The sequence below is a fragment of the Leucoraja erinacea genome, unplaced genomic scaffold (assembly GCF_028641065.1).
Source record: "Leucoraja erinacea ecotype New England unplaced genomic scaffold, Leri_hhj_1 Leri_108S, whole genome shotgun sequence".
Lineage (NCBI taxonomy): Eukaryota > Metazoa > Chordata > Chondrichthyes > Rajiformes > Rajidae > Leucoraja > Leucoraja erinaceus.
In genome coordinates this window covers 105,667-132,500 of record NW_026575330.1, presented here as the reverse complement: position 1 = coordinate 132,500, position 26,834 = coordinate 105,667, and the positions used below count along the sequence as shown (strand labels likewise).

Below are 26,834 nucleotides of genomic sequence, written 5' to 3'. Positions count from 1 at the left end.
CCATAGTCACAAAACCGCTGTCTGATAGCTCCAGTCAACCAGGTTTCATTTTTTTTCTTTAGAGATAGCGGTAGAGGTGCTGCCTTACAGCGCCAGGGACCCGGGTTCGATCCTGACTATGGGTGCTGTCTGTATGGAATACGTAGAGGTTTGTAGGTTAAATGGCTTGGTGGAAATGTAAAATTGTCCCTCGTGTGTGTAGGATAGTGTTAACGTGCGGGGATCGCTGGTCGGCGCGGACTCGGTGGGCTGAAGGGCCTGTTTCCATGCTGTATCTCTACACTAAACTAAACTAAACTATAGCTGACTGACTCCATGCCGACCAGCGATCACCCATACACTAGTTCTAGGTTATTCTAGTTTTGCATCCTACACACTAGAGGCAAGTTACAAAACCCAATTAACCACCAAACCTGCACGTCTTTGGGATGTGGCAGACAATCAGAGCGCCTGGGGGAAAAAACCGTGGTTACGGGGAGAACGTACAAACATCGTACAGACAGCGCCCACAGGCAGCAACTCTACTGCTGAGCCTCCCTCTTCTGACCTCCAGTGTGTAGTTTCTCTAAGGTCACCGAGGTTTCCCTTGTGGGTGCTCTGTTTCGACCCCACATCCCAAAGACGTGTGAACATATAGGTTAATAGGTCTCTGTAAATTACCCATAATTTAGTTCAGTTTTGTTTAGAGACACAGCGCGGAAACAGGCCCTTCGGCCCACCGAGTCCGTGCCGACCAGCGATCCCCACACAGTAACACTACCCTACACACACACTAGGGACAATTATTACATTTACCAAGCCAATTAACCTACAAACCTGGACGTCTTTGGAGAGTGGGAGGAAACCGAAAATCTTGGAGAAAACCCACACAGGTCACGGGGAGAACGTACAAACTCCGTACAGACAGCACCTGTAGTCGGGATCGAACCTGTGTCTCCGGCACTGCATTCGCTGTAAGGCAGCAACTCTACCGCTGCCCCCACCGTGACCTCCACCATGCCTTAGTGTGTAAGGCATGGATGTAGGCCCCCCTCGATCCTGACTGACCATGGGTGATGCATCCTGGTTGGATGCAAGCCTGGGCGATCGATGTCATATGGAGGACAGGCAGGCTGTTGCCCATGCAGCACCTCCCCCCTCTGGAGGTTTTAAATCAGAGTTTTCCCTCTCCTAGATGGACCGCCTTCCCAGACTAACGAGCCCCATCTGCCCGAGACTCGTGGGGGCGGGAGCGTCTACCTTCCCGCGCAGGCCTGTAGCACCTGCCCACAGCCCACAAGGCAGTGGATGAGAATGTAGGATAGCATAGAACTAATGTGAACGGGTGATCGATATTCGGCACGGTCTTGGTGGGCCAAAAGACCTGTATCTATGCTCGATCATTCAATCAACTCAATCTAAATGAATTTTAATTTTAAGAAATTGCCTTTTATCTAAGAGATAATTTGATGAGAATTGAAGTGGGTGTTTCCCACCTCTTGCTCTGCCCATCAGTACAGTGGCGCAGCAGTAGAGTCACTGCCTTACAGCACCAGAGTCTCTGGTTCGATCCTGACTACGGCTGCTGTCTGTATGGAGTTTGCCCGTTCTCCCTGTGACCTGTGTGGGTTTTCTCCGGCAACTCCAGGTTTCCTCCCACATTCCAAAGACCCTACAGGTTTGCAGGTGAATTGGCTTCCGGTAAAATTGTAAAACGGTTCCCTAGTGTGTAGGGTGGAGCTAGTGTACGGGGTGATCGCTGGCCGGCGTGGTCTATGTGAGCTGTTGGGACTGTTTCCACGCTGTGTGTCTAACGTATAATAAAAGTAAAGAGCTCTACCCTAAGCAATTGAATAAATATTAAGACTTCAAGCGTCAATCTTTCCAATTTCATTCTATCATTAGTCAAGGGAGCTGTGGGCTACTGCAGACACATATTTTGTCAGAAGTACAATTTCTGTTGGTGCCCGAGGAGAGTCTGGCAATTCTGATAAGTCGCATTGTCACTTTGCAAGCTGCCATAATGAATCAACAATTAGGTGGATTATACAGAGCAAGTGCCAGTGTTAAAGTGAATCTGGCATTGAGGGGGCAGCACTAAATGATATTGCCGCTCCAACACAGGAAGCTTTATGTTGCAGCCAGCAGTCACGTCACTTTGGATTAATTAAAACCCTGTAGCCTCGTGCAGCACTCACGACAGGAACCCTCCATTCTATCACTTTTTATCTGCCATCGAAAAGGTTTGTTTTTGATTAGTTTGTTGTTGTCACGTGTTGGATCACAAACATGTCCGAGACACTACATTTGGAAAATATTAGGCTTGTCTTGGCGGAAAAACCAGGTCGATTTCTTAAGACATGGACCCCCTTTACCGAATTCTTACAACAATAGTATGGTGGGACACAAATATAAATTTAAATCCAATACAATACAATACGATACCATTTATTTGTCACTTGAACCTCATAGAGGCTCAAGTGAAATGTTGTTTCTGCAGTCATACATACAAGAAAAAAAAGTCCCAAGACACAACACAATTTACACAGACATCCATCACAGCGCATCTCCTCCTCGCTGTGATGGAAGGCAAAAAAAAACGTATCTCTCCCCTGCACTTCCCTCTTCCCCCGATGTCAGAGTCAAAGTCAGAGCCCCTGGCGGGCGATAACAATTGTCCCGCGGCCATTAACGCCGCGCCGGGTGATGCAAGGCCGCGCTCCGGGTCTTGTTGTTGGAGCCCCGGGCGCTGGGTTGGGTGAGGCAGGCGGGTTGGGACGAGGGGTAAGGTATATCTCCACTTTTATTTTTATTTTTCTTATTTCTATATCTTTCTGCCACGCTACTTTGGTAGTTTAGGGAATTCTCTTTTGTTCTTCTACAATCTATCTTTTACTTTCTACTTTTTTCTTTCTTGTTTTTCTCTTTCTTTTCTTTTTTCATTTTTATAATTTAGGATATAACCATATAATAACCATATAACAATTACAGCACGGAAACAGGCCATCTCGACCCTTCTAGTCCGTGCCGAACACGTATTCTCCCCTCGTCCCATCCACCTGCGCTCAGACCATAACCCTCCATTCCTTTCCCGTCCATATAACTATCCAATTTATTTTTAAATGATAAAAACGAACCTGCCTCCACCACCTTCACTGGAAGCTCATTCCACACAGCCACCACTCTGTGAGTAAAGAAGTTCCCCCTCATGTTACCCCTAAACCTCTGTCCGTTAATTCTCAAGTCATGTCCCCTTGTTTGAATCTTCCCTACTCTCAGTGGGAAAAGCTTATCCACGTCAACTCTGTCTATCCCTCTCATCATTTTAAAGACCTCTATCAAGTCCCCCCTTAACCTTCTGCGCTCCAAAGAATAAAGCCCTAACTTGTTCAACCTTTCTCTGGAACTTAGATGCTGAAACCCAGGCAACATTCTAGTTAATCTCCTCTGTACTCTCTCTATTTTGTTGACATCCTTCCTATAATTAGGCAACCAAAATTGTACACCATACTCCAGAATTGGCCTCAGCAATGCCTTGTACAATTTTAACATTACATACCAACGTCTATACTCAATGCTCTGATTTATAAAGGCCAGCACACCAAAAGCTTTCTTTACCAATATAAGGTTAAAAATGAAGCTGTATAATAATTGTATAATTCCAGATGCCGAATGTTTTATCTCTGTACAATTGCTTCTAATAAAAAAAATTAAATTAAAACAAATTATTGTCACATGTACCGAGGTGGCGCAGCGGTAGAGTTGCTGCCTTACAGCGCCAGAGACCCGGGTTCGATCCTGACCACGGGTGTTTGTCTGCACGGAGTTTGCACGTTCAACCCCCTGACCTGCGTGGGTTTTCTCCGGGAGCTACGGTTTTGTCCCACACTCCAAAGACCTGCAGGTTGGTCAGTGAATTGGCTTGGTATAATTGTAAATTGTCCCTAGTTTGTGTAGGATAGTGTTAGTGTGCGGGGGTCGCTGGTCGACGTGGTCTCGGTGGGCTGAAGGGCCCGGTTCCATGCTGTATCTCTAAACTAAACCAAACTACTTAACAGGAACAGGCCCTTCAGCCCACCGTCTCCGTGCCAAACATGATGCCAAGTTAACATAATCTCCTCTGCCGGCACGTGATCCCTATCCCTCCATTCCCTGCATATCAATGTGCCTGTCTAACAGTCTCTTAATTGGCTCTGTATCCACCGCCACCCTTGGCAACCTGTTCCAGTCACTCTCTGTTTAAAGAAACGTGCCCCACGCATCTCCTTTAAACTTTGCCCCTCTCACCTTAATGCTGTGCCCTCTGGTCTTTCACATTGCCACCCTCGGGGAAAGGTTCTGACTGTCTACCCTATCATATGCCTCGTGGATCCCTTAACTCCCTTTTCAACAGTACACATAAGTTCTGCAGTGATTCTGCCCGAGCTTTGTTGAACTCCCAGCAGAGCGGGATGTCCGTCGGGGAATGTTGCTGACTGGACCGCTGCTGACTGCAGGGGTCCGTGCTGAGGGGCGCACTGATGCTCGGTGCAGCCAACGCCAAAGCTCGGTGGGGGAGGACCGCAGTCTAGGGTCCTTCTGCTGCTGAACATGGGGACAGAGTGTGGTGGAGACCCCCCTCAAAATAAGGGAAGGGTTTCCACGCCAGTGAGCCACATGAGTGGCAAGGGTGGGGGATAAATTTGGGTAAACAGTATTGAATGTATGCATAACCTCCGAGAATGTTGGATGGAGTCTTGTAAGGATCATGCATTGGAGCCGAGTAGAGATGACTAAGGCCATTAATGATGAACGCCACCTCCTCTATGGACGTGTACCCCCGGCCCAATGGCTGAAGTCCAGGAGAAGATTTCTCAGCCATGTCCAGCCCCTAATAGCATCACGGGTAGAAACCAGACTCCAACTATGGACGAAAAGGCTTGAGGACGACCCCCCTCCTACTGACATGTGTATCCCTCCTTCTGAAGCCCTCCCTCCGGGCTCAGAAGCACCATGGGTCCAGTGGAAGACGCTCAACCGCCTGAGAACAGGAACAGGGCGATCAAAAGCTGCCATGGCCAGATGGGGCTATGAAACTGGCCAAACCACATGTGAATAGAAACATAGAAACATAGAAATTAGGTGCAGGAGTAGGCCATTCGGCCCTGCGAGCCTGCACCGCCATTCAATATGATCATGGCTGATCATCCAACTCAGTATCCCGTACCTGCCTTCTCTCCATACCCTCTGATCCCCTTAGCCACAAGGGCCACATCTAACTCCCTCTTAAATATAGCCAATGAACTGGCCTCAACTACCCTCTGTGGCAGAGAGTTCCAGAGATTCACCACTCTCTGTGTGTGAAAAAAAGTTCTTCTCATCTCGGTTTTAAAGGATTTCCCCCTTATCCTTAAGCTGTGACCCCCTTGTCCTGGACTTCCCTAACATCGGGAACAATCTTCCTGCATCTAGCCTGTCCAACCCCTTAAGAATTTTGTAAGTTTCTATAAGATCCCCTCTCAATCTCCTAAATTCTAGAGAGTATAAACCAAGTCTATCCAGTCTTTCTTCATAAGACAGTCCTGACATCCCAGGAATCAGTCTGGTGAACCGTCTCTGCACTCCCTCTATGGCAATAATGTCCTTCCTCAGATTTGGAGACCAAAACTGTACGCAATACTCCAGGTGTGGTCTCACCTGTGAATGTGGAGAAGAGGACCATACAATGCAGCACTGCCTTGTCTGCCCCCTACTACCCAACCAGTGCAGCCCAAAGGATCTTGCAGTGTTCAATAAAAACGCAAAGGACTGTGTAAAGGAATGGGAAACTGTCATATAACCAACCAGCTTCAAAGACACGAAAAGAAAAAGAATGCATTGGATATATTTATTTCTCGAATAAAGTATATTTTGAAATAAAAAAAAAAAGATTCAGGAAGATAGTTGAGCATCACTTTCTTTAGGGCATTTTGGACGGGCACCAAACGTTCAAAGCTTTCAAAGGTCTTTGATTGTTACGTGTACCAATTAAGATACAGTGATATGCGAATTACCGTTGGGCTTGTCTACAATGTTCCTCTCCTGTTAAATGAACATTTCAAGCCACACAGTGCTGGAGTAACTCAGCGGCCCGCCAGGCAGCATCTTTGGACAATGTGACTAGCTCATGGGATTTCTTCAGCCACCCCATCGGTGAATCTGTGGAACTCATTGCCACAGTCGACGATGGAGGCCAGTCATTGGGTGTTTTTCAAGCGGAGATGGATAGGATCCTGATTAGTAAGGGTGTCCAAGGCTAAGGGGAGAAGGTAGGAGAATGGGGTTGAGAGGGACAAATAGATCACCAATGATCGAATGGGAGAGCAGAGTCGGTGGCCTGAATGTCCTAATCCTCCCTTGTGTCGTACGAACTTATGTAACCCGTTCAGTTACTCCAACATTTTGTGTTCATTTTTGTAAACCAGCATCTGCAGTTACTTGCATCTCCAAATGAAAAATAAGGTTTTAATTTTCTGCTGTTCTGCACCGTTTAGTTTAGCTTCTTGTCCCCTGTACCGAGGTACAGTGAAAAGCTTTTGTTGCCTGCAGACCAGTTAGAGGAGAGGCAATACACGATCACAATTGAGCCATCCACGCTGTACAGATACACGATAGAGGGAATAACATAAATAACATCCAGTGCAAGATAAAGCCCAGTAAAGGAGTCCAGTAAAGTCCACCTAATCTGAGGAAAGACATTCTTGCCACAGAGGGAGTACAGAGAAGGTTCACCAGACTGATTCCTGGGATGGCAAGACTTTCATGTGAAGAAAGATTGGATTGACTCGGCTTGTACTCGCTAGAATTTAGAATATTGAGGGGGGATCTTATAGAAACTTACAAAATTCTTATGGGGTTGGACAGGCTCGATGCAGGAAGCTTGTTCCCAATGTTGGGGAAGTCCAGAACAAGGTTTCACAGTTTAAGGATAAGGGGGAAATCTTTTAGGACCGAGATCAGAAATTAATTTTTTGCACAAAGAGAGTGGTGAATCTGTAGAATTCTCTGCCACAGAAGGTAGTTGAGGCCAGTTCATTGGCTATATTTAAGAGGGGGTTAGATGTGGCCCTTGTGGCTAAAGGGATCAGGGGGTATGGAGAGAAGGCAGGTACGGGATACTGAGTTGGATGATCAGCCATGATCATATTGAATGGCGCGGTGCAGGCTGGAAGGGCCGAATGGCCTACTCCGGCACCTATTTTCTAAAGTCTGATCAAAGATTGGCCGAGTGTGATCTATGAGGTAGATAGTGGCTCAGGATTGTTCTCCAGTTGTCGGTAGGTTGGTTCATTTGCCTGATAACAACTGACAAGAGACAGTCCCTGAATCCTGAGGTGTGCGTTTTCACACTCTGTACTTCTTGCCCGATGAGAGCGGGGAGAAGAGGGAGGAGAGTCAGAAGCAGCTACAAGTCCAGTGAGGATGAAGACAGAATGTTTGGTAACTTTTATGTTTCCGTTGTATTTTTCAGCTGGCAATTGTGAAGAATCGGGGCAGCAGTCTGTGAGGAGAATTATCCAAGAAACTGGGAATAACAAAGGTAATGCACAGCGTATGATATGAAGCAGCTGGATTTTATGGAACATCTTGTTCCACGTTAATATTCTCATTTGGAGATGAGAGGGGACAGAAATGGAAGTTTCTTGAGAGATTTGTAGTGGTCTCTAAGGATATTGAAAATATGTTTAGGAATAACTGTGCACAGTTCCCTGAAAGTGGAATCTCATGTAGATAGGGTGGTAAAGAAAGCTTTTGGTGTGCTGGCCTTTATAAATCAGAGCATTGAGTATAGAAGTTGGGATGTAATGTTAAAATTGTACAAGGCATTGGTGAGGCTAATTCTGGAGTATGGTGTACAATTTTGGTCGCCTAATTATAGCAAGGATGTCAACAAAATAGAGAGAGTACAGAGGAGATTTACTAGAATGTTGCCTGGGTTTCAGTAACTAAGTTACAGAGAAAGGTTGAACAAGTTAGGGCTTTATTCTTTGGAGCGCAGAAGGTTAAGGGGGGATTTGATAGAGGTCTTTAAAATGATGAGAGGGATAGGCAGAGTTGACGTGGATAAGCTTTTCCCACTGAGAGTAGGGAAGATTCAAACAAGGGGACATGACTTGAGAATTAAGGGACAGAAGTTTAGGGGTAACATGAGAGGGAACTTCTTTACTCTGAGAGTGGTGGCTGTGTGGAATGAGCTTCCAGTGGAAGTGGTGGAGGCAGGTTCGTTTTAATAATTTAAAAATAAATTGGATGGTTATATGGACGGGAAAGGAATGGAGGGTTATGGTCTGAGTGCAGGTAGATGGGACTAGGGGAGAATACGTGTTCGGCACGGACTAGAAGGGTCGAGATGGCCTGTTTCCCTGCTGTAATTGTTATATGGCTATATATGTTAGGATCTTAGCTGCACCAGTAACTAATGTGAAGGGATGAGTCGGTGACAATGTCAAACCATTACCATGTTTTTGAAATGTCCTCTCAATCTGTAACTCAAAGCATGTGCAGTTAAAAGAGAAATACATTGGCTTGCTTAAAGCGCCTTACAACCAAAACTAGAGGATCTAGGTGCAGTGGTGCTGTGATTATGCATCTGGTCTATTTTTGAGAAGGATAGAAACATAGAAACATAGAAATTAGGTGCATTGGAGTAGGCCATTCGGCCCTTCGAGCCTGCACCGCCATTCATATGATCATGGCTGATCATCCAACTCAGTATCCCGTACCTTTTTCTCTCCATACCCCCTGATCCCCTTAGCACACAAGGGCCACATCTAAATCCCTCTTAAATATAGCCAATGAACTGGCCTCAACTACCCTCTGTGGCAGAGAGTTCCAGAGATTCACCACTCAGGGGGGTGCAAAAGGTTCTTCTCATCTCGGTTTTGCATGATCAGCCCCTTATCCTTAAGCTGTGACCCCCTTGTCCTGGACTTCCCCAACATCGGGAGCAATCTTCCTGCATCTAGCCTGTCCAACCCTTTAAGAATTTTGTAAGTTTCTATAAGATCGGGGGTTCTCAATCTTAGGAAATTCTAGAGAGTATAAACCAAGTCTATCCAGTCTTTCTTCATAAGACAGTCCTGACATCCCAGGAATCAGTCTGGTGAACCGTCTCTGCACTCCGTCTATGGCAATAATGTCCTTCCTCAGATGAGGAGAGGACCTCATTGAAACTTACCAAATAGTGAAAGGCCTGGATTGAATCAATGTGGAGAGGATGTTTCCACTAGTGGGAGAGTCTAGGACCAGAGGCCATAGACTTAGAATGATATGACGGGGATACTGTTGGGGGGGGGGTGAGACAAAAAGGGGGAGCCGGCGTGCTTTGTAACTTTAGGTGGCTGTTATTTGTATACATTGTGTATGCATGCAAAGGATTGCACTGTGCCTAGTCACATGTAACAAAGTATTCCTATTCTGCTCCTATAACTTAAGAACTTCTGCGTGAAGGATCCAATAACTTTAGACTTTAGAGATGCAGCGTGGAAACAGGCCCTTCGGCCCACGAACCAACGCCAACCAGTGATCTCAGTGCGGCACATTGGTGCAGCGTAGAGTTGCGGCCTTACAACCCGAGAGACCAGCATTTCTTCACTGCCTGCTGTACCTGCAGGCCAACTTTCAGTGACCGGTGTACAAGGACACCCAGGTCTCGCTGCACCTCCCCATTACCTAACCCAACCCCATTGAGATAATAATCTGCCCCCTTGTTTTTGCCGCCAAAGTGGATAACCTCACATTTATCTATATCTATCCTACAGGCGCGGGGATTGTCATTCAGGGGTTGAACTGCATGGATGTCGGAAGCTATTTGTGGATTTTATCCTCTTTGGAGCCTGGACATGTTGGCAGAGTGGGTGATGAGGGGAGACCTGACAGAAGTATATAAACTTATGAGAGGCATAGACAAGAAGGACAATTTTCTCAGGGAGTTAATGTCAAGGACTGACGGGCAAAGCTTTAGGGTGAAATGGGCAAAGTTTAAAGAAGATTAATGGGGCAAGATCCTCTGCCTAGCGGTGGAGGATAATCATTTCACTAATATTCACTGGAATTTCGAAGGATGAGAAGGGATCTTGTAGAAACATATACAATTCTTAAAGAATTGGACAGGCTAGATGCAGGAAAAATGTTCTCGATGTTGAGTGAGACCAGAACCAGGGGTCACACAGTTTAAGAATAAAGGGTAGACCATTTAGGACTGAGATGAGGAAAAACATTTTCACCCAGATGGTTGTGAATCTGTGGAATTCTTTGCCACAGAAGGCTGTGGAGGCCAATTCACAAGAGAGAGTTAGATTTAGCTCTTAGGGCTAACGGAATCAAGGGATATGGGGGGAGGAAAGCAGGAACGGGCTACTGATGTTAGATGATCAGCCATGATCATATTGGATGGCGGTGCTGGCTCGAAGGGCCGAATGGCCTACTCCTGCACCTATTTTGTATGTTTCTATGTTTCACTGAGAACAAAGATGTAGCAGTAGGAGAAAGATGCCCTTTTTCCTTGATGCCGATCATCTTAACCTGTATTGAAAATGATGTTTTGTGCATTGAAGTAAAAAATCGCAAATGCTGGAAAAACACTGGGATGGGAAAGAGGGATAAATCTTTGCTTTTAGGGGCTGACAGTAAGAGCCCTTTTGATCTTTATATCTCTTAAAACTGGATAATCTGGCCATTATAATGGCTTTGTTTATCGTGTTCAGGTTTTGTACATTGAATCAGTGACACGCTTTAAAATGTCTTCATTGGTTCCAACGTGCTTCAGGCACCCATTTATTTGGTAGGAGCTCGTTAAAAAGGATGTTTGTAACCTGCCTTTACAATTGGAGCCTCAGTGTTTTGTTTTGTAGAGTTTGACATTTTAAAATCTAAATCAATAATTCAAATAATGTTTGAATGATTGTGGCTAACTAATAAAATTAACCACATTGTTGTGGTCCTGAAGTATAACAAAAGGACAAAATGTAGAAACAAAGAACTGCAGATGCCTGCTCCGAACTAACTGCATTTCAAAGATGTTTATTAAACTACGGTTTGATGATGGCAAAAAAACGTATACTTAAATTTTGGAATCCCCAACGTTTAAAATGTGGATTACAAATATGTCGGAAATACTACATCTTGAGGGAATGAGACTACGGAAGTGGCGGCGCTGTGAAACGGCTGCGGCTCGCCTGCAGTCTGTCTGTTTTTACTTTTTTTGTGTCGTTTTTTTTGTCTAGTTCAGTTAAACTTTTGGTTATTAGGTTGTGTTATGTGTGTGTGGGGGGGTGAAACAGGGCTTTCTGTCTCTCCCTTCGGGGGAATGCGACTTTCTTGTCGTATCCCCCTTCTCTTCCCCCGCCTGAGCTGAGGCCTAATGGCGGAGCTGGCGGCCTCCAACCTGCGACCGACCTCGAGGATCCGGAGGTAGAGCCAGCCAGGACTCACCAACGCGAGGCTGGCCGTCTTCGAGCTGCGGCAACGTTCGGGCAGCGGCACGACTTGGCGCTCCGGTGAGGGCGGATGGCGCGGGGCTGAGACACTCCTGTGTGGGTGGCCCAGCTACTTGCTGGAAGGCTCTCCCGTGTGGGCGGCCCGGCTCTCAGCTGGAAGGCGCTCCCGTGTGGGCGGCGCGGTGCGGGGCTGAGACGCTCTCGTGTGGACGGCCCGGTGCGGAGCGGAGATGGTGCTCTGGTGGCTGAGGGGCCATTATGGCGGCGGCGACCTGAATCCGGGGCTCGGCCGCGGGCCAGTGGACGACATCGTCGGGAGCTCGCAGGCCACAGGTCGAAGCCTGTTTTCCGGAGCTCCCGTGGCAACAGCTGCGTCCGCTGGACTGGAGGGCGGCAGCTTCGACCACACCCGGGCCGCGGAGCTTGAACCGCGGGACTGACTCACCATCGCCCGGTGGGGTATCGCCTCAGCGCAGAGGGAGAAGAGGAGGGAAGAGACAGTAACCCTAAGACTTTTGCCTCCATCACAGTGAGGAGGTGCTTGGCGAACTCACTGTGGTGGATGTTAATTTGTGTTTATTGTGTGTTGTTATTATTACATGTATGGCTGCAGGCAACAACATTTCGTTCAGACCGAAAGGTCTGAATGACAAATAAAGGATTCAATTCAATAAAGGATTCAATGTTCTAGCAGGAAAACAAGAACAATTCTTAAGAAGGTTACACAAAAAAGCTGGAGAAACTCAGCGGGTGCAGCAGCATCTATGGAGCGAAGGAAATAGGCAACGTTTCGGCCCGAAACGTTGCCTATTTCCTTCGCTCCATAGATGCTGCTGCACCCGCTGAGTTTCTCCAGCTTTTTTGTGTAACCTTCGATTCTCCAGCATCTGCAGTTCCCTCTTAAACACAATTCTTAAGAATATGGCCACCTTTCATTGATTTGTTACGGGTGTAATATGGTGCAACACAACCCTGGAAAATAATTATTTTTGAATTAGGTGATGGGTGTGAATCGCCAGGAATTAGGCACATTCCCTTTCCTTCTTGCTTAGCCTTACCTTTTTTAGATTCCTTACTTATTTTCGTTTTCTTTTCTTAAGGCCCCCCTTTTCTGTGGGGCCTTTTTTTTTCCTTCTTTTCTTCCCACATCCTCATGCTTTTCTTCTTTCTCTCTTTTCCTTTCTCTATTTTCTATTACAGCTTAAAGTTTGATAAAAAAAAAAGTTGACCAAGAAATGTACTATGTTGGATATTACGATTAAAGATGTATGTACATTGCTTCTAATAAAATTAAAACAAAACAAAGAACTGCAGATGCTGGTTCATGCCAAGGATAGACACACTCACTGCGTGCGGCTTGATTGGTACCATGTATAATCCTTCTGCTGACTGGATAGCACTCAACAAAACAAGCTTGTCACTGGAACTCCGTACACGCGCCAATAACACAAAATAAAACGGTGGCAGGGCGGTAGAGATGCTGCCTTACAGCACCAGGGACCTGGGTACACTCCTGACTACAGGTACTGTCTGTACAGAGTTTGCACCTACACTCCTTGACTTGCATGGGTTTTAGACAATAGACAATAGGTGCAGGAGTAGGCCATTCGGCTCTTCGAGCCAGCACCGCCATTCAATGTGATCATGGCTTATCATCCCCAATCAGTACCCCGTTCCTGCCTTCTCCCCATATCCCCGACTCCGCTATCTTTAAGAGCCCTATCTAGCTCTCTCTTGAAAGCATCCAGAGAACCTGCCTCCACCGCCCTCTGAGGCAGAGAATTCCACAGACTCTGTGAGAAAATGTGTTTCCTCGTCTCCGTTCTAAATGGTTTACTCCTTATTCTTAAACTGTGGCTCCGGGTTCTGGACTCCCCCCCAACATCGGGAACATGTTTCCTGCCTCTAGTATGTCCAAGCCCTTAACAATCTTATATGTTTCAATGAGATTTCCTCTCATCCTTCTAAACTCCAGAGTGTACAAGCCCAGCTGCTCCATTCTCTCAGCATATCACAGTCCCACCATCCCGGGAATTAACTTTGTAAACCTATGCTGCACTCCCTCAATAGCAAGAATGTCCTTCCTCAAATTAGGGGCCAAAACTGCACACAATACTCCAGGTGTGGTCTCACCAGGGCCCTGTACAACTGCAGAAGGACCTCTTTCTCTGAGATCTTTTCCTAGGGTCAGACTCGGTGAGCCAAAGGGTCTGTTTCCGCGCTGTATCTCTAAACTAAATTAAACTAAAACCCAGCAAGTCAGGCAGCATCCATGGAAAGTGAAACAGTTAATGCTTTCTAGCATTTAGGGTCATCGAGCCATACAGCATGGGGATGTGATATATTTGTTTCAAATCAGCTGTGGTGGGTCAGATCAGATCTTTAATTTTACAGTTCAGCATTCCTCTGATGCATAAGAAGGTAGACACAAAATGCTGGAGTAACTCAGCGGAGTGCTGCCTGTCCCGCTGAGTTTACTCCAGCATTTTGTGTCTACCTTCGAATTAAACCAGCATCTGCAGTTCTTTCCTACACCTCTGGAGTATAAGTTCTAAATTATCATGGACAATACATATTTGAATGAAGGGAGCGCAAGAGGTTTGCACGCTGTCAGAAGAAATGCTGAGGTGAAATTCTGTCAGCTATCTCTGATATTAAAGGTCGCTCAGCACTAATCCACAGGAAAGACATCCTTGCTAATACATATCTGTTGATCAACATTATAGAAACATAGGAACATAGAAAATAGGTGCAGGAGTAGGTCATTCGGCCCTTCGAGCCTGCACCGCCATTCAATATGATCATGGCTGGTCATCCAACTCAGTATCCCGTACCTGCCTTCTCTCCATACCCTCTGATCCCCTTAGCCACAAGGGCCACAGCTAACTCCCTCTTAAATATAGCCAATGAACTGGCCTCGACTACCTTCTGTGGCAGAGAGTTCCAGAGATTCACCACTCTCTGTGTGAAAAATGTTCTTCTCATCTCGGTTTTAAAGGATTTCTCCCTTATCCTTAAGCTGTGACCCCTTGTTCTGGACTTCCCCAACATCGGGAGCAATCTTCCTGCATCTAGCCTGTCCAACCCTTAAGGGAATCATGGAAATAGGGAGGAACTGCCGATGCTGGTTGAAATGGAAGACAGGCACAGAGTGCTGGAGTAACTCAGCGGGTCAGGCAGCATCTCTGGAGAACAGGAATAGGCGACGTTTCGGGTCTGACCCGCTGAGTTACTCCAGCTTTTTGCATCTATCACAGGATAAAATATCTGTTTAGTATCTTCTTCATTATGTAGTCTGTGGGGAATTGTGTGGAAGTGCTGTGTGCAAATTGACCTCCACTTTGCCAACACTAAAGCAGTGACAGCATTTAAAAAGCAGAGTCACCGTCATTAATTTAAAGTGCTTTTTGGAAATGCGAAAACTATCGCAATGGAAATCGTTTCCTCTCTTGTTTTAAAGATGGCAAAAAGATGTGATTAATCGGGAGCACTATGAAGTAGGCGCTTGTGTGTCACAAAATCCATGTCGATCCTCTATGCCCCTGTCCCACTTAGGAAACCTGAACGGAAACCTCTGGAGACTTTGCGCCCCACCCAAGGTTTCCCGGAGGTTCCCGGAGGTTTTTGTCAGTCTCCCTACCTGCAACTCCACTACCTGCAACCTCCGGCAACCACCTGCAACCTCCGGGAACCGCACGGAAAACCTTAGGCGGGGCGCAAAGTCTCCAGAGGTTTCCGTTCAGGTTTCCTAAGTGGGACAGGGGCATAAGCGTGTTACTGGCAGGGAATGGAGAAATGTTATTGAGCTACAGGTATCACTCACTAGAGACAGTGAAATGAGTTTATGATGGTGGAGTGAATTTAGTTTAGTTTAGTCTAGAGATACAGCGCGGAAACGGGGTTTCACCCCACCGAGTCAGCGCCGACCAGCGATCCCCGCACACTACCGCTGTCCTATGCACCAGGGACAAGTTAGGGTCTTTACCGCAGCCAATTAACCCACAAACCTGTACGTCTTTGGAGCATGGGAGGAAACCGGAGCTCCCCAGGGAAAACCCACGCAGTCACGGGGAGGACGTACAAACTCCGCACAGACAGCACCCGTGGTCAGGATCGAACCCGGGTCTCTGGCGCCGTGAGGCGACAACTCTGCGCCACTGTGAATGAACCAACGAAGATTGAAAGACCTTTCACATCTGTCGTATTGTGTCTTGTTGTTTGGGGCGCTGCATTTTAAAGTTTCATCTTAATTAAGATTGCCCAAACAATTGTTGCCGATGCAGTTTTAAAGGCTCACATCTAGCTCTGCTTGTAATGCGGGCGGGCGGGCGGGCTTTAAGATACAGATTAGTTTCATCAGCCAGTGATGCTCGGTTAGACCGAGCTTGAACATTGAAAGGAAACACTTTATCAGATTAGTATCCAGGGTTTTAACGAAACCAAAGCCTTTAATGTGCATGCAAGCTGCTGTTAATCTCTCCAGAACATTACAGCTATAAAGCATGCTTATATAAAAAGACAGTTATAGAATCGTGGAAGATTTATGATTCAATTGATTATGTTGGTGCTAGTTAAAAAATTGCCTCTCAACTTAACCGCACATTACAGCACTTGATGTGTGGCCTTGAGTTTTCATAGCAAAAGGATTTGAGTATAGGAGCAGGGAGGTTCTACTGCAGTTGTACAGGGTCTTGGTGAGACCACACCTGGAGTATTGCGTACACTTTTGGTCTCCAAATCTGAGGAAGGACATTATTGCCATAGAGGGAGTGCAGAGACGGTTCACCAGACTGATTCCTGGGATGTCAGGACTGTCTTATGAAGAAAGACTGGATAGACTTGGTTTATACTCTCTAGAATTTAGGAGATTGAGAGGGGATCTTATAGAAACTTACAAAATTCTTAAGGGGTTGGACAGGCTAGATGCAGGAAGATTGCTCCCGATGTTGGGGAAGTCCAGGACAAGGGGTCACAGCTTAAAGATAAGGGGGATATCCTTTAAAACCGAGATGAGAAGAACTTTTTTCGCACAGAGAGTGGTGAATCTCTGGAACTCTCTGCCACAGAGGGTAGTCGAGGCCAGTTCAATGGCTATATTTAAAAGGGAGTTAGATGTGGCCCTTGTGGCTGAGGGGATCAGAGGGTATGGAGAGAAGGCAGGTACGGGATACTGAGTTGGATGATCAGCCATGATCATATTGAATGGCGGTGCAGGCTCGAAGGGCCGAATGGCCTACTCCTGCACCTAATTGTCTATGTTTCTATGTTTTTATGTCAAACTCTTGAGAACTCATTATGACTCTGCAAGGTGAGAGTTCGGGTCTAGATCCTTTAGTTTAGTTTAGAGATACAGCGTTGAAACTGGGCCTTCGGTCCACCAAGTCCGTGCCGCCCAGCGATCCCGGCACACTAACATTATCCTACACGAGTTAAGGATAGTTTTACCAAGCCAATTAACCTACAAACCTGTACGTCTTTGGAGTGTGGGAGGAAAGCGGAGATGAAGGGGAAAATCCACGCAGGTCACGGGGAGAACGTGCAAACTCCGTACAGACAGCACTCACAGTCAGGATCGAACCCGGGCGTGGCGCCGTAATGCCCCTTTCCCACTTAGGAAACCTGAACGGAAACCTCTGGAGACTTTGCGCCCCACCCAAGGTTTCCGTGCGGATCCCGGAGGTTGCAGGTGGTTGCCGGAGGTTGCAGGTAGTGGAAGCAGGTAGGGAGACTGACAAAAACCTCCGGGAACCGCACGGAAACCTTGTGTGGGGCGCAAAGTCTCCAGAGGTTTCCGTTCAGGTTTCCTAAGTGGGACAGGGGCATAAGGCAGCATCTCTACCGCTGCACCACCGGGACCGTCCTTCTTCAGGTGAAAACCTGTAGAAAGGTCTCGACCTGAAACGACCCCAATGCCTTTCCTCCACAGATGCTGCCCAACCTGCTGAGTTTCTCCAGCATTTTGTGTCTATCTTTGGTGTAAACCAGCATCTGTAGTTTCTTCCTAATACCTTTTTTGATTGATTAACGTGAAAGATTCAGCTTAGAAACTAACCTTCCCCCCCCACTGAATCCACACCAGCCATCACTCACCCATTCACACCAGTTCTATGTCATCCCACTTTTTCATCCATGACCAGCAAGGCAGGGGCAATTTACAGAGGTCAACCATCCCATTAACCTGGATTCAGGCTGAAACTCCAAGCCGTGTCAAGTCCAGTTTATTCTTAAATTCATAACTTGATATATTATAGTTTCAGAATTAGGAAATCGGGCTCATTGTCTGCTCCGCCATTCAATCATGGCTGATGTATCTTTTACTCCTAACCCCATGTTCCTGCCTTCTCCCCACTGCTCCTGAAACCCGCACTAATAACGAATCTATCAATCTCCGCCTTAAAAATACCCTATGACTGCCTCCACAGTTTTCTGTGGCAATGAATTCCACCGATTCAGATTCAGATTCAGATTCAGATTCAACTTTAATTGTCATTGTCAGTGTACAGTACAGAGACAACGAAATGCAGTTAGCATCTCCCTGGAAGAGCGACATAGAATATGATTTCAATAAATAAATATATTTATATGCATACAGTCATAGTGCTCCTTTTTTTCCTGTGGGAGGAGTGTCCGGGGGGGGGGGGGGGGGGGTCATGGCTGATCAGACTCTGAAGAAGGGTCTCCACCCGAAACGTCGCCAATTCCTTCTCTCCATAGATGCTGCCTCACCCGCTGAGTTTCTCCAGCATTTTGTGTCTACCTTAGGAAATCAGTTTGGTTGGACATTGTAGCCAACGTAATTGAGAGATACTTTAACAGTATCTTTACAATACAATACGATACAATACAATTTATTTGTCGTTTGGACCCCGTTGAGGTCCAAACGAAATGTCGTTTCTGCAGTCATACATACAAAACGAAAAAGACCCAAGACACAACACAATTTACACAAACATCCTTCACAGCGCATCCTCTCCTCGCTGTGAGGGAAGGCAAAAAAAAAAACATGTCTCTCCCCTGCACTCCTCTCTCCCCAAATGGGATAGTCCCATGTCAGAGTCAAAGACAGTCAAAGCCCCCAGCGGGCGATGTTAAATGTCCCGCAGCCATTAAAGCCACGCCGGGTGATGCAAGGCCAAGCACCGGGTCTTGGTGTTGGAGCCCCCGGCGGGCGCTCACAAAGTCCCGCGGCAATTCCAAGCCGCGCGGGGCGGGGATGTAAGGCCCCGCTCCAGGTAATCTTCAACCCCGCAACTCGGGCGGGAGAAGTTGGAGGCAGAGACAGATAGATTCTTGATTAGTACGGGTGTCAGGGGTTATGGGGAGAAGGCAGGAGAATGGGGTTCGGAGGGAGAGGTAGATTAACCATGATTGAATGGTGGAGTACACTTGATGGGCCGAATGGCCGAATTCTGAACCTATCACTTATGACGTTATGACCCTATGACGTCGTGGGTTTCCTCCGGGTGCTCTGGTTTCCTCCCACATCCTAAAACCGTGTGGGTTTGTAGGTTAATTGGCTGCTGGAAATGATCCCTAGTGTGCAGGGAGGGAGTGGATGGGAAGTGCATTGACATAGAACTAGTGTGAGCGGGTGATCGATGGTCGGCGCGGACTTGGTGGGCCGAAGGGCCTGTTTCCCTGCTGTAACTCTAAACTAAACTAAACTAAACTAAACTATACGGTGTTAAGTGGCATCCACTGCGATAGTGTCCTATCCCTCTACAATTTCCCCTTCTTTCAATGACTTGAGCCAGTTAGAGTTTATAAAGGGCCTGTCCCACTTGCTTGCGATTGCGTGCGTTTGGCGCGACCAACCGGAAGCACAGTTCACGCAAAGTTCGCGGGAAGTACGCGCTAAGTATGCGCGTGACGTCATTTACGTCATGCTTACCAATCAGCTGGGCAGGAGGTGGGCCGATTGAATTTGGGCGTCGCACGGCATCGGGCGGTGACGTCATCACGCAACGTCACGCGCTAGGCGTACGCCGTCAAGACGCTGCGTACGCCGTTAAGATGTTGCGTACAACATCAAGATGCTGCGTACGACCGCAATGCACCTGCGTGCCGACAGGCCGTTGGCGCGCGAAGATTTTGGCCACTGCAAGAATTACGGAGCCCCGCGCGATGTCGGGACCAGCCCCGCACAACTCCGCGCTTCTAAGTGGGACCGGCCCCGCGCGGCCATACGGTGCCCGCACGCCTCAAGCGACCATGAGGTCGCGTAATTTGCGAGCCAAAGTCGCGCAAGTGGGACAGGCCCTATAGTTCATAAGCTGGAGGGAGCAGATTCCATTCGGCCCGTCAAGTCTACTCTGCCATTAAATCGTGGCTCATCTATCTTTCCCTCTCAACACCATTCTCCTGCCTTCTCCCCATAACCCCTGACACCTGTACTAAAGAGCCCTTGAAAGACAGGTGGTTATATTTATACTCCAGTTGGTGATGATGTATCAGAATTGTTTTTTTATTGCCCGTGGAAACCGTTAAGTCTTTGTTTGTCTGCCTTCTGCGATGGGGACCTGCCGGAAGCCATTAACGTATCACCACAATTAGATGGGTTGTGAATGTATCTGAAAAAAAGAAATGCAAATATGCGTCATACATTTCTTTAACGGATCATTTACCCTTAAAGCTGTTGGCGAGAGGCACTGCTTTACATAGATCAAACTGGCAAATGAAAGGATATAAATCACTCATGTTAGTCTCATGGCATGGAGCGCAAGGCCAAGCTTGAGGAGAAACGTAATTAAAACTCAGTTGAAGAGGTCAGAAATGTATTTTCATCATATTTTTAATTCACCGCATTGTAGGCAAATCTATCATTGTTCCCGCTGTGGGACGACTATGGATTTTAGAGCCTTATCAATGAATCTTTGTGAGTCGCAACCATTCCTCAGACCCATTAATGTGCCTGAAGCATTGTAGCGTGACACGTGTAAGTAGGGCGTGCGGCACAGTGACGCAGCAGTAGAGTTGCTGCATTACAGGGCTTACAGTTCCAGAGACCCAGGTTCGATCCTGGCTCTGGGTGCTGTCTGTACAGAGTTTGTACTTTCTCCCCATGACCTGCGTTGGTTTTGGCCGAAATCTTCGGTTTCCTCCCCCCACTCCAGAGATGTACAGGTTTAGTAGGATACCCTGAGGAGATCTTGCAGTGGAGCAGACTGAAGAAGGGTTTCGGCCTGAAACTTTGCCTATTTCCTTCGCTCCTTGCTGCTGCACCCGCTGAGTTTATCCAGCATTTTTGTGTAATCATTCCTTGATTATCATTGCTTTATGCATATCTTCCGTTCATTTGTCCTATGTTTCTCGTTCCCATTTACCTTGAGCAACAAGGGTCTAGACCCGAAAGGTCACCTATTCCTTTTCTCCACAGATGCTGCCTGACCCGCTGCGTTACTCCAGCTTTTTGTGTCTGTCTTCGGTTTAAACCAGCATCTGCAGATCCTCCCTACACAATTTTTATGTTATCCCTCTGTCTGATCCACTGCCGACAAACTTTACATTGCCCAATTTACTACCTCCACACCCGCACGTCTATGAGATGTCCGAGAAAACCGGAGCACCCGGAGGTGAACGTGCAAACTCCACACAAACTACCCGAGATTAGCATTGACCACGGGCCTCTGGCGCTGTGAGGCAGTAGCTCTACCAACTGCGCCACTGTGTCACCCTAGTCTTTATACAGATAATGTGTGGGTGGTGCTGTTAGAGTAGCCTGGGTCAGTAACCACAGTGTGCTTTGGGGAAGGCACACAGTGGCTAGGACGTGCAGGTACTCATATGAACGCTTAGGGTAGTGGATGCCTCGTATTACATCAGCTAAAACAAGTTCAATAATTAAGAAAAGCTATTTAGCGTGTAAACAGGCCCTTCGGCCCACCGAGTCCGCACCGACCAGCGATCACCCCATAAACGAGCACTATCCTACACACTAGGGACACTTTACAATTTCCACCAAAGCAAATTAACCTACAAGCCTGTACGTCTTTGGAGCGAGGGAGTAAACCGGAGCACCCGGGGAAAACGTGCAAACTCCGTTAAAGACAGCACCCGTAGTCAGGATCGAACCCGGGTCCCTGGCGCTGTCAGGCAGCAGCCCTACTGCTGTGGCACCGTGCTTCCCCTTATGGTTAGTTATGGTTTCAGATTGTTTCTCATGGTAGTGATGGGGTTAATCAGAGTGTTAGTGCAATCGCAAGTCGATTGTGGCAGCTAGCATTTCCAATGTAATCATAATCACCATAATCATACTATATTAGCCAAGTATATTTTGCAACATGTGAGGAATTTAATTTGCCGTACAGTCATACCAATAAAAAGCGCCAAAACACTCAAAATACATTTTAACATAAACATCCACCACAGTGACCCCTCCACATTCCTCACTGTGATGGAAGGTGAAAAAAAGTTCAATTTCTTCCTTTCTTTGTTCTCCCGCGGTCGGGGGCCTCGAGCCTTCCGTTGACGGGACGATCTAGGCTCCCGTAGCCGGCAATTGGACCCTCCACATTGGGGCGATCAAGCTCCTGCATCGGGGGAGGGGGGGATCTCAGCTACCCCGTGCCGGGCGATCTGACCACGGGTTGGGGCTGGTCGAAACCTTCTGCGTCCTTTGGAGCTTCCCGACATCGGTCTCTACCCGTTTGTACCATTTGAAACCGATTATGAACTGAAAATGTTACCTAATGTTCTATATTAATTATCTAACATGAAATATTGATCATAGAACATTACAGCACAGGAACTGATGATTTGTCCCGCAATGTCTGTGCCGAACATGATGCTAAATTAATCTCATCCCTCCATTCCATTGTATCCATTTGTCTCTCTAAAATCCTTTTAATTGTCACTGACTCCATCATCACCCTCACATCTCCTTTCAAATCTGCTCCTCTTCCCTTAAAGTTTAGGCTTCTAGTCTTTGACATTTCCACTCTGGGGAAAAAGGTTTAGTTTAGTTTATTATTGTCGTGTGTATCGAGGTTCAGTGACCAGCTTTTTGTTTGCATGCAATCCAGTCACAGAACAGACTATGCATGAATACAATTAATCCGTCCAGAGTGTACAGATAAAGGATAAAGGGTACAGCATTTAGTGCAAAGATAGTTCAAAGGCCTCCAATGAGGCAGGTGTGAGGTCAGGACTACACTCCAGCTGATGAGCAGACTGTTCAGTTGCCTGATAACAGCTGGGAAGAAACTGTCTCTGAATCTGAAGGTATGTGTTTTCACACTTCTGTACCTCCAGCCCGATGGGAGAGTAAGTAAGTAAGTAACATTTATTTATATAGCACGTTTAAATCAACTCGCGTTGAGACCAAAGTGCTTTACATAGAAAGAAAAAAAGAAAAAAAAGAAAATAATTAAGCTTCCGTACATCCATAGAAAAATTAAAATTAAGAAAAATGACACAACATATTGTATAATTCAGCACAAACATCCCCCCACAACAGAATAAAAAATTTCCACTGTGGGGAAAGGCATCAGAAAGTTCAGTCAGAGAGGGGAGTGACTGGGGGGTGAGGGGGGGAGACGGGTCTTTGATTATACTGGTGGCAGCATGGTGTAGATGGAGTCGATGGAAGTGGGGGCTGGTTTATGCGATGGTCTGGGCTATGCCCACCATTCTCTGCAACCTCGTGCGGTCTTGGATGGAGTTGTGACCAAACCGTGCCGTGATGCATCCCGATAAAATGCTTTCTGCGGCGCATCTATAGACATTGGCGAGCGTTGGTAAACACATGCCGAACCTCCTCTGCCTAAGAGGTGGAGATATTAGTGAGCTTTCTTGGCCATAGCTTCAAAAAAAAACAAGAGTAAAACCAAGGGTGTTTTATTGTCATCTGCCCCAAAACAGAACAATGAAATTCTTACTTGCAGCAGCACAATAGATATGTAAACATAGTACACTGTAAATGCCATGAGAAGCAATAAAAAACACATATAAATAGTAATAGTGTAAAGCCAAACTCGTTGCCCCAAGTACATGTAGTTCGGAGATTATTTGGAGGTTTAGTTTAGAGATACAGTGTGTAAACAGGCCTTTCAGCCCATCGAGTCCGCTCTGACCTGTGTTTCCTGCACACTAACACTATCCCACACACACTAGGGATAATTTACAATTTTACCAAGCCAATTAGCCTACGAACCTGCACCTCTTTGGAGCGTGGGAGGAAACCGGAGCACCCAGAGAAAACCCACGCAGGTCACGGGGAGAACATACAAAATAAAATACAGACAGCGCCCCTAGTCAGGATTGAACCTGGGTCTCTGGCGCTGTAAAGCAGCAACACTACCGCTGCGCCACTGTGCCGGCCTTGTATTTGTAGTATTTAATAGCCTGATGCTTGTTGGTGATGTGGCTGGTCAAGAACAAATTGCTGGCGATATTTATTCCTAGGCACTTTCCATCTAGTAACTAGGAACAACCTGATTACCTGGCCTCATCTATGCCTCCCATAGTTGAATTGAATTGAATTGAATACATTTTATTAACCAAGTATGTATACATACAAGGAATATGCCTTGGGGCTTTGCGCGCAAGGATAACAACACAATATACAGTAGACAATTAAAAATAAAACATTATAATTTAAATATGTGAAGAATGAAATAAAATACCAGAGCAAAGGGAGGCTACAGATTTTTGGCTGTTGTGTAGAGCAACTACTCGTGGATAAAAGCTGTTTTTATTTCTGGCTGTGGCAGCTTTGACAGTCCAGAGTCGCCTTCCAGAGGGAAGTGATTCAAAGAGTTTGTGGCCAGGGTGAGAGGGGTCAGAGATGATCTTGCCCGCTCGCTTCCTGGCCCTTGCAGTGTACAGTTCGTCAATGGAGGGGAGGTTGCAGCCAACAACGTTCTCTGCTGATCGAACGATGCACTGCAGTCTCCAGGTGTCGTGCTTGGTGGCTGAGCCAAACCAGACCATGATGGAGAAGGTGAGGACAGACTCTACGATGGCTGTATAAAACTGGACCATCATTGCCTGTGGCAGATTGTGCTTCCTCAGCTGCTGCAGGAAGTACATCCTTCTGTTGGGCTTCTTTGACTGTGAAGTCAATGATGGCCTCCCATTTTACGGTCCTTGGACATGGTAGTTCCAAGGAACTTAAATGACTCCACAGATGTGACTGTGGTGATGTTGATGGTGAGGGGGGTGAGGTGGGGGGGCTCTCCTAAAGTCTACAATCAATTCCACTGTCTGAAGTGCATTGAGCTCTAGGTTGTTGCGATGGCACCAGGACGTCAGCTGTGTCATAGAAACATAGAAACATAGAAATTAGGTGCAGGAGTAGGCCATTCGGCCCTTCGAGCCTGCACCGCCATTCAATATGATCATGGCTGATCATCCAACTCAGTATCCCGTACCTGCCTTCTCTCCATACCCTCTGATCTCCTTAGCCACAAGGGCCACATCTAACTCCCTCTTAAATATAGCCAATGAACTGGCCTCGACTACCCTCTGTGGCAGAGAGTTCCAGAGATTCACCACTTCTCACAGTGTCACTTCCTGTCTGTAGGCAGTATTCGCATAATTGTATCTGCATCGAATATAACTTGTTATTTAAAATAATATACACGCTACATAACTACTATGAAACTTTGGAAACCAGTGATGATTTCCAAAGGATATTTCGCACATCATGGGCATTGATTTTGATGTATGAGTGGATATTACTGAAGGATAAAGCCATTTCCAGAATCGAAAATGCTATTATCTCCGGACCACATTATCCATTATCCAGAGTCTTCCCTTTCCAAACATGTCACACGCATTTATCAAAGGCTTTTTTCCTGCCGTTTCTCTTTATTTTCAAATAGCTACAGCTTTGTTTCCAAACTAATGACGGGGAAATGAAAGAATTACTCAACCATGCCACAGCTAAATCTAGGCCAAGTCTTCTGTCGAAGAAAGTCTGTGCGTGGGATTTTACATCCAACAGGATGAATAATGTCTACCTGGTGGGAGTGAGCAATATGTTTCACGAACGTGCATCTAAAGCAAGGAACTGGTAGAGTTGCTGCTTTCCATCCCCAGGGACCCTTGTTTGAGAATGGAGTTGAGAGGGAAAGATAGATCAGCCATGAATGAATGGCCTAAATCTGCTCTCACAACTTATGAACCTATGAAGATGACTAGGGTGGGGATCACCTGTCCCTTGGGCATCAGTGAGGCAATGGATTGGCTTGCCCCTTGTGTATCATTTGGGCTTTGCATGAATCTTGCTGGAAATGCCTGCAACAAAGGGGGTGTGAGAATAAATGCTGTCAAGTGGACAGCAAAGATCCCTGTCACTACGTCAAAGAAGAGCAGAGAGTTCCCACTGTGTGTCGACACATGTTTCTCCCTCCCCGACTGCTGAATTCCACAGTGTTGCCACAGTGACTCCACATCTAATGCTGACCCCGATACATCATACACACATCACAAGGTGCGGCATGGTGGCGCAGCGGTAGAGTTGCTGCCTCACAGCCCCCAGAGACCCGGGTTCGATCCTGACCATGGGCGCTGTCTGTACGGAGTTTATACTTTCTCCCCCATGATCCCGTGGCCTCCCTCCGGGTACTCCGGTTTCCTCCCACATTCCAAAGACGTCCACGTTTGTAGGTTAATTGGGTTCTGTTGTAAGTTGTCCCTGGTGTGTTGGGCAGTGTGAGTGTACGGGGTGATCGCTGGTCGGCGTGGACTCATGGGCCGACGGGGCCTGTTTCCGTGCTGTATCTCTGCACTAAACTAAAATGTCCCCTTGAAGGTGGATGTTGGTGGATATTTTCACCACTCAGCTGCATGCTGCACACCTGATAGTTTGCACGCCCCTCAAAATGCTACAGTGTACAGTGAGAGGCTGGATGTGTAGGAAGGAACTGCAGATGTTGGTTTACACCCAAGATCGACAGAAAATGCAGTAGGTCAGACAGTATCTCTGGAGAACATATTCAGGTGATGGTTCGGATAGGGACCCTTCTCCAGACTGCTTCTTGCTCCCCTTCCACCAATATTGCTTTCTCTGGCTTCTTAATTAATAATTTTTCTATCTTTTATCTCACATAGAAACATAGAAAATAGGTGCAGGAGTAGGCCATTCGGTCCTTCGAGCCTGCACCGCCCTTCAATATGATTACGGCTGATCATCCAACTCAGTATCCTGTACCTGCCTTCTCTCCATACCCCCTGATCCCTTTAGCCACAAGGGCCACATCTAACTCCCTCTTAAATATAGCCAATGAACTGTGGCCTCAACTACCTTCTGTGGCAGAGAATTCCGCAGATTCACCACTCTCTGTGTAAAAAAATGTTTTTCTCATCTCGGTCCTAAAAGATTTCCCCCTTATCCTTAAACTGTGACCTTTAGTTCTGGACTTCCTCAACAGCTCACACCTTTTATCTTTCCATTTC

The 26,834-nt window shown here is 46.8% G+C and overlaps 1 protein-coding gene across 1 annotated transcript in view; it reads left to right on the top strand.

Annotated features, from left to right (window-relative positions):
• Positions 1–26,834, top strand: part of dhrsx (dehydrogenase/reductase (SDR family) X-linked) — a 208,531-nt gene that overhangs the window by 80,350 nt on the left and 101,347 nt on the right. Inside the window, exon 3 of the mRNA XM_055665137.1 lies at positions 7,469–7,537. Coding sequence (XP_055521112.1) covers positions 7,469–7,537 — 69 coding nt within the window. The remainder of the gene's footprint in view (positions 1–7,468; positions 7,538–26,834) is intronic.